This window comes from Pseudonaja textilis, chromosome 5 (assembly GCF_049901715.1).
Source record: "Pseudonaja textilis isolate UNSWEBS1 chromosome 5, rPseTex1.2, whole genome shotgun sequence".
Taxonomy (NCBI): domain Eukaryota; kingdom Metazoa; phylum Chordata; class Lepidosauria; order Squamata; family Elapidae; genus Pseudonaja; species Pseudonaja textilis.
This window is the reverse complement of record NC_141994.1, coordinates 65051108-65064400: the sequence shown is the minus strand read 5'-3', so window position 1 is coordinate 65064400 and position 13293 is coordinate 65051108. Positions and strand designations below refer to the sequence as shown.

The 13293-nt window shown below is 41.0% G+C and overlaps 1 protein-coding gene across 42 annotated transcripts in view; it reads right to left on the bottom strand.

Annotated features, from left to right (window-relative positions):
- Positions 1-13293, bottom strand: part of PLEKHA5 (pleckstrin homology domain containing A5) — a 203985-nt gene that overhangs the window by 24137 nt on the left and 166555 nt on the right. For all 42 annotated transcript variants that reach the window (XM_087935167.1, XM_026712671.2, XM_087935151.1 and 39 more), the window contains 4 exons: positions 12178-12240; positions 10550-10630; positions 10265-10414; positions 3432-3533 (listed from right to left, as the gene is read on the bottom strand). In XM_087935167.1, the coding sequence (XP_087791293.1) occupies positions 3432-3533; positions 10265-10414; positions 10550-10630; positions 12178-12240 (396 nt within the window). The remainder of the gene's footprint in view (positions 1-3431; positions 3534-10264; positions 10415-10549; positions 10631-12177; positions 12241-13293) is intronic.

Here is a 13293-nt window from a genome sequence, read left to right as displayed (position 1 = left end):
GCTGGTTCTTCTAAAAATATGTTTTATTTGTGGCTGGTAATTGCTTGGGCATGTGGCTAGTTATTTATTCTCTTTCAGGAGAAGCCGTAAAAAATAGTAAGGCAAAGAATTTTTACACACAGACACACACACAACACACACACACATGGTATATGCATACACACACATACACATATTCTGGAGTCCAATCACATAAATAAATCGTGTGTGTGCGTGTGCATGTGTATGTCCAGGCTTATGGGATTTTCTTCTATTGTTCCCTAATTTTAATGTGAGCCATCCACAAACATTATGGAGTCTAATCACATAAATAAATTTATTTTATATGTGTCTATATATATGTGTGTGTGTGTGTGTATGAAACATATTTAATAAAATATTAATCACATAAATTAATTTATGTGATTGGGCTCCATAATGTTTGTGGATGGCTCACATTAAAATTTAGGGAACAATAGAAGAAAATCCCATAAACCTGGGCAAACACACTCCTTATAACGTAAAATACAACCAACGGGCTCAAGCACAATTCTATCCCAGGTTTTTAAAGATTTTCAGAGCACCATCAGGGTGGGAGCTAAACAGAACATATGCCAATGCCATTAAATTTCTCTGTAACGTGCTAACTGTGTGAACCAGGGACATTATTCATTACTTTTCTACCAGTATTTCTACGTCTTAAAATTTCCCCATCTGTAATAATGCTATGTACAGGACTTCTACACCTACCTTGGTAATGGTGGTATTTCTGTTTTTTAATAGTGTGCATACTATGTGCTGTTTTCACTTTCACTGAAAATCAAGAGGCACACCCTATGATTGGTTTTGTCTTTATTAGAATTATACAGATGGAGATAACTGGATATTTATCCTCTAGGGATCAAACTCTTTGCCTGTACCCACATTTACTGACTACCCCGTAGTTTGGCAAGTCATGTAAAATCCCATAAATGGGATTATGATATAATACGTAACACCTGTTATCTCTCTTCTGTGAGAGTTTAAGCAAAAGACCCTGAAAGCGACTGCTAGGCTGCTATGCTCCTGCATACTCCTAAATCTAATACACTGTATGCAGGCATCTAAAGTGTGAAGGTCTGTGAGTTAATTTTCAGGTAGATCAGGCCTGTCAAACTCCCGCCCTGAGGGCCAGATGTGTCATGTGCTGGCCACACCCATGCCCGGTTTAGCAAAGGAGGGAAAAGTCCTGATATGTCACTTGAAGCCGCCACTGACGACATGAGTCAATCTACCCCTAAGGTAGATGTTTGGATCCCAAAGGAGAACATCTAGCTTACCTACACCTGAAGAATTCCAATCAGGACAAAACATGTCATCTGGTACCCCCTACTGACCAAAAACTGAATAGGCACTGTGCAAAAATAAAGAACCCGCCCATAGTAAATATTGATCTAGAGTCCTAGATAAACAAATTCATCAACTTGCTCTAGTTTTTCACCATTTATATATAACTTGCAATCTTTCTACCATTTTTCCTCTGAAGCCAATTATTATGGTCTCTGAAAAAGAATAAATTTATAAATCAATAGCCCTCATTGTACATTACTGTTCGATCCATGCTGCCAATCGTGTTCTCAGCCAACAAGAATTACAGTCTGTTTACAATTCTCAATCAATATGCTTTACTGTCACCACAAACTTTATTCATTTAGCCATTAAGCTAAAGCAGGGGTGTCAAACTTGCGTCGTCATAGCATCGTCACATGACATATCGGGATTTTCCCCCCTTCGCTAAACCGGGCGTGACACATCTGGCCCGTGGGCACGGAGTTTGACAGCCCTGAGTTAAAGGGACATCCCTGCTCTGTCTTGAAATATTTTTTAAAAATCTAATTATTCTCATGCCTGTTTTACTTATACCACATGCTGCTGATAAACTCAGCAACCAATCTTTAATCTCATTCTTGGGCAAAGCATTCCATAATTCAAGCCTATTCACTTTATCACAGACATTTTCTAAGCCAAAGAATGTACAATAAGCATTCTTTCTCAACCTGAGATATTTTTCATTAAAAGCAAAGATCAGGTTTACACCCTCCCTCCCTAGCATAAAGCAATATCTAGAAATTACCAAATGTTATTCTTTGTCACCATCTGTATCCTTTCAATCAAGTATTCTCGCCAAATGCTTAATAAATCAATTCCTCTACAAGTTTTTCATTCATTCTTGTTCTTTTCCCCTTTGTATAGAGGAACAATGACGGTTTCTCTCCAACTGCAATCTTTATAACATGTTGAAACAAGACATACAGCTACTCTAGAAGCAAACCATGAGCGTATTTTCACATCTTTTCAATTTCATTATTATTTCAGCCATACCATTTTTTCCAACATTCTCATGCCACCTACGATTTCCTTTTCATTATTTCTTGAATGCTATTATCTATAGTATTAATTTCAATTCTACTCTTCAGCGTATTATCATTCTGACGCAAATCTCTAGAACACCCCTTTCAGAATTCCCTCATGTCATTTCCATCCTGTAACATTCAACCTCTTTTATTTTTAATTCCATTCACTCAGATAGAGTTTTTCTAATTAATCCTTCTACCATTTTTACAAAACAACTCTCTTGTCAGTTTAAACAGTCATTCTGTTAAGTCTTTTCTGCAACATAATCCGTTATGTTGCAAAAAACACCTAGCACGAACCCGCTAAGTCCAAAACAGTATTTGTGATTTACATAATTAATATTTTTTCATGGTGACTCTGGGTGGCATACAGAAATAAATCCCCAATGAAAAACCCAATAACCACCCCCGCAACTCCTGTCAACTTTACAACGATCACTTGATGGGCTCCATATCATCTTGGACAGCAGTGGGATTCTACCTGTTCCACTACCAGTTTGGTGAGGGCACGCGTGCAGCTTTCCACACACCAGCTGAGGCCTGCAGCGCTAATCAGCTGAGAGGATAAAGAAAAGTACCGGGGCAAGTGGGAAGGCCAATCCTGCGCTTTTCTCTTCTTTCTCCTCTCACCTGATCGCCAGAGGCTTTTTTTTCCTCCCCTCATCTGATCGTCGGAGGTTTTTTTTTTTACTACCAGTTCAGCTGAACCGGTAGGAATTTTTACTACCGGTTTGGCCGAACTGGGCTGAAACTCCACTGATCTTGGAGTCTCCAGATCTGCTGGCAAAACCGTGTCTTCAGGGCCTTTTGAAAGAATGTCAAAGTGGGGATCAATTTATTTCCACAGGGATGATCCCAACACAGAGAAGGCCCCATTAAGTCAATCTCCTTTGGAGAGAGGACTTGTAACATCCTTAGCATCCCTGCTCTGAAGAGATTTGACTGGGTTAAAAGATGGTGCTTCAAATAACCTGCTCCCAGGCCATGTAGGGAGCTACAGATCATAAAACACCCACACCCAGAAAATGTTATGGAACAAAGTTGATGTTCTAGTCACACCTGAACCTCTCCTGTCCGTTCCAGCTGCTCCTGCATGTGGTTCTTTGTGATTGTTACATCATATTCTAGTTTGTCGTATTCTCTCCAAGCTCTTTCAAGTTCCTAAAAACATAGATAAAAATATCTGTATCACATTTTGGTGGCCACAAAGATGCATACATACTTTACAAATCCAAGGACCATACCCTATTAAGAAATAATACAACATCTGATTTATTGACATTCAGTTAACACTGACAATTAACTCACCTTCTATTGCTAGAAATTTCATCACTAATGGTCTAAAATAGGGAAGTTAAAAGCCACATTTAAGTGGCATGTGCGTCAGACTTTAGGTGGAAGTTTATTATGATCTCCTGAAAATATTTCTTTCCCTTACTCAGATTTACTAACAAGCATCCATGCTGGCATTTCAGCTGTCTGGCTAACTGAGCAACTCCTTGGCATTTTCAGGGGCAGTCAAGGTCCAGAGGTAGCCTCACCTCATCCAGGCCCCTTACCTTACAAAACCAAATACTGTGACAAAGTATGGATGGGTAGGTATGTAGAAGAAAAGGTGCAAACATGGAGCAGACAGGGAAGCAGAAGGCAACATCTGGAGACTGATAGCTATTTCAAGGCGGCAAGAGAGCTATCAATCAACTGCCAGGATCACAAACTAGAGACAGACACAGTAATGTCCTGGTGGTATTTCTGTTGGGAGCCTGGCCCTGGAGCTCAGCTGGAGAGTTCAAAAGCAACTCTGCTTAAGAGCAGAGCCTGGAGGTTGACCTTGACCTTGGCCACCAGAATAGAAGCAACCTCATTGAGTTAGTACCTCATCCTAACTAGAGCCAGAACTTTTGGAAGGAAGCAAAGGTTGTATGAAACTTTAGAGAGTTTGAGACTTTTGTTTGGACTGAGTACTGAAGAACTGAGTATTGACGACATGGCAATATCAACTTTGATGGCCTAGAAAGGTAAAGTTAACCTGGAGCAATTGTCTATTGTTGGGGAAGGTGTGTGTTGCAACAAAGTAGTATATACAGAAGTGTTACACTGTGATGTGTTCAGTCCTTGCAAAGCAAAGAACTCTCACAAAATAGATCCCATACTTTCAAAATAATAAACAATAATGAGAGCCAGCTGAGCGACTTTGAGCCAGTCATGCTCTCTCAGCCCAATCCACCTCACAGAGTTGTTGTTCTGCGGGAAATAGAAGGAGGAAGGTGCATTAGATATATTCAATGCCTTGTTAGTTATAAAAGTAATACAGGTGGGATACAAATAAATAAAAAATAAATAATTTAAAATACATTTTGATTAGAGAAATATGAGAAAGATCTGTCATCTTTTCAGATGGTTGACAATTCAACACTTCAAGGGGGAATAGGTCTGCAGTTTCCTTTATTTATTAGGAACTGATATTTTTTAAAATATTACTTATTGTAAATGGTAAAATACAAAACAGAAAAACAAACAAAACTAGTATTTTAATTTGAAAAAGAAACTGAAGATCTTGCTATCATTGATGAAGAAAGAGGGAAGTCTTCTGTTGACTTTCTCTATTCTCACTGGTTTCTTGGATTTTACTGGGTTGTATTTAATATCTATTTAATGAACTCATGGAAGGAGATCCAATAGAACAGCTGGTGCAAGCTTCTTTTGCTCAATTCTGACCCTTCACTTCCATCCATTCCTTGCCATGAGTGATTCCCTGTTCTTTAGTATGGCATAAGTTTTAAAAAAAGGTTTTAATGTGGATACTTCTTCTGAAAAGTGTCCTTTCACTTGCTGCTTGGATACAGTTCATTTGTCAGTAGATTTATAGCTATATTAGTTGGAACCACTGAGCTGACATCTAGTGACCATATGGACAAAACCTGACTTGTCTCTATAGAAGACAATCTTATAGCAATTCCAGGTGCATTACAACAATATACATTGCTCAAAAAAATAAAGGGAACACAAAAATAAGACATCCTAGATCTGAATGAATGAAATATTCTTATTAAATACTTTGTTCATTACATAGTTGAATGCGCTGACAACAAAATCACACAAAACTTATCAATGGAAATCAAATTTAGCAACCCATGGAAGTCCGGATTTGGAGTTACACTCAAAATTAAAGTGGAAAAAAACACTACAGGCTGATCCAACTTTGATGTAATGTCCTTAAAACAAGTCAAAATGAGGCTCAGTAGTGTGTGTAGCCTGCACGTGCCTGTATGACCTCCCTACAATGCCTAGGCATGCTCCTGTTGAGGCGGCGGATGGTCTCCTGAGGGATCTCTTCCCACACCTGGACTAAGCATCCCCCAACTCCTGGACAGTCTGTGGTGCAACATGGTGTTGGTGGATGGAGCGAGACATGATGTCCCAGATGTGCTCAATTGGACTCAGGTCTGGGGAACGGGCAGGCCAGTCCATAGCATCAATACCTTCGTCTTGCAGGAACTGCTGACACACTCCAGCCACATGAGGTCCAGCATTGTCTTGCATTAGGAGGAACCCAGGGCCAACCGCACCAGCATATGGTCTCACAAAGGGTCTGAGGATCTCATCTCGGTACCTAATGGCACTCAGGCTACCTCTGGCAAGCACATGGAGGACTGTGCGGCCCCCTAAAGAAATGCCACCCCACACCATTACTGACCCACTGCCAAATCGGTCATGCTGGAGGATGTTGCAGACAGCAGAACGTTTTCCACGGCGTCTCCAGACCCTGTCTGGTCTGTCACATGTGCTCAGTGTGAACCTGCTTTCATCTGTGAAGAGCACAGGGCTCCAGTGGTGAATTTGCCAATCTTGGTGTTCTCTGGCAAATGCCAAATGTCCTGCACGGTGTTGGGCTGTAAGCACAATCCCCACCTGTGGACGTTGGGCCCTCATGGAGTCTGTTTCTGACTGTGCAGCCACATGCACATTTGTGGCCTGCTGGAGGTCATTTTGCAGGGCTTTGGCAGTGCTCCTCCTGTCCCTCCTTGCACAAAGGCGGAGGTAACGGTCCTGATGCTGGGTTGTTGCCCTCCTACGGCCTCTTCCACGTCTCCTGATGTACTGGCCTGTCTCCTGTTAGCGCCTCCATGCTCTGGACACTACGCTGACAGACACAGCAAACCTTCTTGCCACAGCTCGCACTGATGTGCCATCCTGGATGAGCTGCACTACCTGAGCCACTTGTGTGGGTTGTAGACTCCGTCTCATGCTACCACTAGAGTGAAAGCATCGCCAGCATTCAAAAGTGACCAAACCATCAGCCAGAAAGCATAGGACCTGAGAAGTGGTCTGTGATCACCACCTGCAGAACCACTCCTTTATTGGCGATGTCTTGCTAACTGCCTATGCTTTTCACCTGTTGTCTATTCCATTTGCACAACAGCCATGTGAAATTGATTGTCAATCAGTGTTGCTACCTAAGTGGACAGTTTGATTTCACAGAAGTGCGACTGACTTGGAGTTGTGTTGTTTAAGTGTTCCCTTTATTTTTTTGAGCAGTGTATAATTATCTTTGATTTTCCTCATTGTTCATCAATCATAGTGTCTATTATCACTGAGAAAAGCATTGCTTTAACTATTCTGATCTTTGGTGTAACAGAAGTATGCATATGTCATAAACTTATCTACATTTGTTCCTGCTTTCCTGAATAAGATTAATTTACTTTTCCAGCAGTGGTTCCTCTTCTTGAGTTTAAGAAAACACAAATGTGTACCATTCTCATTTCTTGGCAATCATTGAGACTTTACAAGTGGCATTACCTTCATCTTAATATTTTAGATTAGCCCAGGTTTTTCATTTTCTATTTTATTTTCCTAATGAGCATTTCTGCAACTACTGTAGAAATGTGCGTAACTTGGAACTGAACATTCTGGAGAACTCTGAAATCTTCTGTTTCCCCCTCTGAACCCTTGCCAAATATCATTCAAATGATGCCATTCTTCAGGCATCTGTATGGATGTAAGTTGCCACTTTCAATTGGTGAATATAATTTCAGAAATTGGTCCAGCGAAGATTCAGCATGAACAGGGGTGGCGAGGAGGTGAACTGGAGAGAGATGGGAACAAACCTCCAATAGTTCTCCAGAACCTTTAGCTCCAGAATCGCCAAATTTTGTGTGTTTTACTTTCAGCGGACAAAAGGTGTCCTCTGCATTATCTCGAATTCTTTGCGTTTCATGCTCCAATTTTATTTCCAGCTGCATTGTCTTCCAATGTTGCAATTTTTCTAAAATCTTTGCCATGTAATCAAATCACGACATGTAATTGTTTCACTCCCTTCCCTACACTGAACCTCTTTGTTTCCTCAAATTCAGTTCTTACAGTAGCTTCTTGTTTATTTTGAACTTTGCTCAAAAGAATAATCAAGTAGCTCGGCCTGCCTACTAGCCTTAATGTGTTCCACATTTTGGCTCGCTCTACCTGATCAAAAAGCCTTCCTTTGGACAATAAAGCAGGGGTAAACCTCCTGAATTTATTTTGCTCTCTTCATCATCCCCATTAGCTATCTAACCTTAGGTTACCCTGCCTTTTCTGAAAACCGCCTTCAATGAAGCTTCTGTTTTCTCCTCTCTCCCCAAAACAGAGGTGGCAGAACAAGGCTAGGGCTAATCTTTTACAGTACGACTCTAACAGATATTGTACTGTTACAAGATATTGTACGACTGTTACAGATATTGTAGTGCCAGTGCCAAATGGGGGCTAGTGCAAATGTTATTTTTTTATTTAGTGTATGGCAAAATGTTAAAAAGCATGGTACAATTACGTTCTCAATGGGCAAATATGAAGCTATTTATTCTATTTACAAATCCAAAGGTAGACTCTCTATATTTATATAGTCACTAGATCAGGGCTCTCGAACCTTGGGAACTTTAAGACTTGTGGACTTCAACTCCCAGAATTCCTCAGCCAGCTTTGCTGGAATTCTGGGAGTTGAAGTCCACAAGTCTTAAAGTTGCCAAGGTTGGTGACTCCTGCACTAGATGATGTCATTTATGGGCTCAAAAGGCCCTGTTTCGCTACATGTCACACTGTCTGCTTTGGAGCACCACAGCTTCCTTTATGGAGGAGATTAGGGCACCAGCTGTGCTGGGTTCTAATTCTGTTAGGAATTGACCAGATCTTACTGGGTAGATTGAATCCTTTTGATTCAGCTGTAAAGCAGGGAATGTACAAATCTGCAAAGGATACATTTGTTCGAACATAAACGCTACCATATACTGTAGGTCTTTGATATTTTAAAGGTAAACTGCAGTTCTTTCAGAGGTGTGAAAAAGATGAGATGGTGGATATTAGCTATTCCAGCCAAATGTTAATAACGCTAGTTTGGATTTCTGCACTGAAGAGGGACTAGCATTCAGTGGCCTAAGGAATCTCTTCTAATTCTATGATTCTATAGCTATAGAATAGGGACGTGGTGGCTCAGTGGCTAAGACAATGAGCTTGTCAATCAGAAAGGTTGGCAGTTTGGCGGTTTGAATCCCTAGCGCCGCGTAACGGAGTGAGCTCCCATTACTTGTCCCAGCTTCTGCCAACCTAGCAGTTCGAAAGCATGTAAAAATGCAAGTAGAAAAATCGGGACCACTTTGGTAGGCAGGTAACCGCGTTCTGTGTGCCTTCGCCATTTAGTCATTCCCCCACAGTGCGCAGTTCATCTCTGCACCTGTGATCACCCCCACGCGCTCCACGCACTGCACGTCTCTGCATATGCGCCCGCAACCCCCATGTGCGCTGAGCATCTCTGCGCATGGGTGCGAGTCTCCTGAGCACCCCGCACACACATGCGTGCCAGATATCCGACAATCAGTTGTTGGCCGGCAGTGGTGCGTGCGCATGTGCAGTGGGGCTCTTCCGGGCAAGCTCAGCGTGCCACTTCCGGTACACGTGCCATAGATTCGCCAACACGGCTCTAGGTGTTCCACCATGTGGAACAGACTTATGTGCTACACAGCTGTTTTAAAATAGCTGGATAATTGACTTACGACCACAACTGAGCCCCAAATTTATGTTGCTAAGTGAGAAATCTGTTGACTTTTGCCCCATTTTTAAGACCTTTCTTGCCACCGTTGTTAAGTGAATCACTGCAGTTTTTTTAATAGTAACATGGTTAAGTGAATCTGGCTTCCACACTGACTTTGCTCGTCAGAAAGTTACCAAAGATGACCATGGAATACTGCAATCGTCATAAATACGAGACAGTTGCCAAGCACCTGAATTTTGATCACGTGACCCTGGGGATATTGCAATGGTCGTAAATGTGAGAAACGGTTGTAAGTCAGTGCTGTTGTAACTTCGAAGGGCCATTAACTGAACAAAGTCGATTACCTGTAGTTGTTCATCAAAATTAAGTAGGTTAGTAGGCTGTGTCTAAGTCTAGGCATCTAAAAATAGGATGTCTAGCAACAGACAGGAGCTTAATAAAAAGCAGCTTGGGGATAACACAATCCCCAACAGATGGAAATGGCAAAGGAAAAGGTTAGGGATCTGATTTATTTTGACTACAGAAACAAGAAACTGAAAGATTTGCGGTGATATATTTCCATGAAATAGCTGTGGAAATGATAGCTGGAATAAATATGCCAGCTTGATGACCTCAGGATATTTTAAGATAATTCATCTGGTGAAGAATTCCAGCTTTTGCTAGAACAGGCAGTGCAGATTTTACCAATATTTTTTTTTAAATAAAGGCATTCATTTATTCCCACTGTAGGCTTTCTAAACCTGCTATAGATTTGGCAAATCAAGACGAATCGGTATTTGCAAGCATGTAATAAGAAAAAACCCCAAGAGACAACCCTACAATAAGAAACATCACTAGTGAGTTTTACTAAGGGAAAAGAATTGCATTTTCTTACCGCCGTAGCCCGAGATACTTCTCGACAAGTGCTAAGCAGGCCATTCTGTAAATCATCCCTCTGTAAGATGACATTTTGTATGGCAGCTGGATTTTCTGCATTCATTTGTATCTCTTGGCTGGCTGATAGCAAAGCTTGCTCAAGCGTGTACTGTGGTAATAAAAGGAATAATTTTTAATGTTCTGCATCATTGGACTGATTTTCTTTTTACGTCACTTATCAATGTTCTGATAATAAAGCGTGCAAAATAACATAAATCTGGAATAATAAATATAATTATCCTACTTTTTCCTTATGCAGCTGCTGAAGCTTCTCTTCGAGGGCCTGCACGACTTTATCTTGTTCGCATAACCGGCTAAGCTTAGCCTAGTGCAGAAAAAAAGTTGTGGATAATACATGCTACTAGCTGCTTTGAAATACTGACTATTGATACACAGACTCTATATAGACAGGTGCGTGCAGAGACTGGAAAAAAGGTCCAACAGCAGAGCTTCACTTTTCAAGTCAAAATCATGAATTTGGCTGGAAACAGAAGTTCAAAACATCTTTATTAATCCTCTTAGGTACCATACTTGGAACTACTGGTCCCTCTGTCAGTGGTGGGATTCAATTTTTTTTTTACTGCCGGTTCTGTGGGCGTGGCTTAGTGGGCGTGGCAGGGAAAGGAGACTGTAAAATCTCCAATCAGAGGTGGGATTTGCCGGTTCTCCAAACTACTCAAAATTTCCGCTACTGGTTCTCCAGAACTGGTCAGAACCTGAATACCACCTCTGCTCTCTGTATGTGTGTGTATCTTTAAGTGCACATGGAGTTTAGTTTCAAGTTCAGGCATATAATACAGGTAGTCCTCGACTTACAAAAGTGACCATTCAAAATTACAATGGCACTGAAAAATCTGACTTATGACTGTTTTTCGGTTACAACCTTTGCACCCCACCCCCCGGTCACTTACGACCACAATTGAGCCCAAGATTTCTGTTGCAAAGCCAGACCCTTGTTAAGTGAGTTTTGCCCTATTTTATGACTTTTTTTTTGCCACAATCACTGCAGTTGACAATTTAGCAACTCAGTTGCTAAGTGAATCTGGCTTCCCCATAGACTTCGCTTATCAGAAGGTTCCAAAAGGAGATCACCTGACCCCGGGATACTGCAACCATGATACATACATGTCAGTTGCCAAGCGTCTGAATTTTGATCACGTGACTGTGGGGGATACTGCAAACGTTTGTTAGGTTTGAAAACCAGTCGTAAGTCACATTTTCCTGTTGTAACTTTGAATGGTCACTAAACAAATGGTTGTAAGACAAGGGCTATCTGTTCTTCCAGATATAAACTGACTCATCTTAGTGCTTATGACCTATGTCATCAGGGTTGTGTTTGACCTCGGGGGGGGGGGGGCAGCGGTGGCCATGGCCGTAGTGGCGACAAGCCACTCGACATCATTCTTGTGATCAAATGCTACTTTGGCTAGTAGTTTGTTTTGCTAGCACTCTGCCAGCGAAAACAGAGCTCATGAGGGCGCACCTGACCATCACGGGCTCTTTTTTGCTGGCAGAGGGCTGCAGGAGGCCGTTACAACCAAAAACAGCATGGCCCTCACAAGCTCCATTTTCATTGGCAGAGGCATCGTGGACCGGTCCTTCGCTGTTTCCAGGGCAACCCTGCGGGCCAGATCTAAGCACCCTGCAGGCTGTATCTGGCCCACAGGCCTTGAGTTACAGACCCTTGACCTATGTGATCTATCTTAGGTACCTGCACAAGGTATTGTACATTTTTCGTAATGGTTCAAATTCATCTCAAGGTATAACTCAGCTGCAAAAAGCTAGAAAGAATTATTAGACTGTTCACTTATAAACCCAGCAGTTTAATTTAAAATAAAATAAAATATTATTCAGAGAGCTAACAGTACTTACATCAATATCCAGTTCTTCTGATCTGTATTTGTACAGAGTAGACCTACTTTCATCTTGCGTCAGCTATAATAAGGAAAAACAGTGCCATCAAACCACTTCACTAAAATTAAGCCAAACCATGCATCCTGAAGCGAACGTTTAATTAAGCATACATTACTTCAGATCAAAATGTTAAGCACTTAATATGCCTTAATCAACACACACTATGTAAATTCCTTCATAATGGATGCCAAATTTAGATTGTCAGAAAGGAGAATGGTTTTTATTCTTGCTGGCAAAGCTTTCTCAAAGATGAAAAACGGAATGGCATGCTTTCTGTGAGCTTCAGATAATTTATCATAAAATAATCTAAATTTAGTTTTGTTAGCCACTCAAATAAATAAGGCAAATTAGTACATAAATCAGTGATACTAAGGACCTGTCATCCTAATAGCAGAGAGTAAATCTGCATGTGAAGATTCAGAAAATGAAGCTCCATCCTGCCTTTTATTTTGCCTTTCAAGAAAGCTCCGTAAAACTCTTACTTGAGATGTATAGTTATAGTTACATTCTCAGTTACATCTTATGACAATGAAAAACAGAAATACAATTGCCTGTGGATAGGGGCTACTACTCTGGGTGTATTTCGCGAAGCTTTCTCCTAAAAAATGCTTCTCACATAACAATGTGTATAAAAAGGTTTCTCTATCCTGAGAGGGGAGATGCACCAGTAGTTCAAAATGTAAAATACTGGATAAAACGTAGGAAGTATTGAGAAGATAAGCATTTAGAGAAGAGTTCACTGCCACACAGGGGCAAAATAGCCCATTCTAGATAAACAGATACAGACTGGGAATGTCTAAAAACAGCAGGAATGTTGGTTACATGAGATTTCCCAGTTTAGTTCTACTATAAACCATAGTTCTGATACCTCCTTCCTCAAAGGATATAAATTTCTAAATGGAATGGCAACTAGTACAATCAACTGTAGTGTGAAGGACATTGTCTATGCATTAGATTCATTCTCACCTCTACATTTTAAGACTGCCGATTAGCAAGATTCTTAAAAAAAGTTCTGAAGAGGATAATTCTATGGAATACCATTGGTTGCCGCAAAATCTTTTGAGTAAATCCACA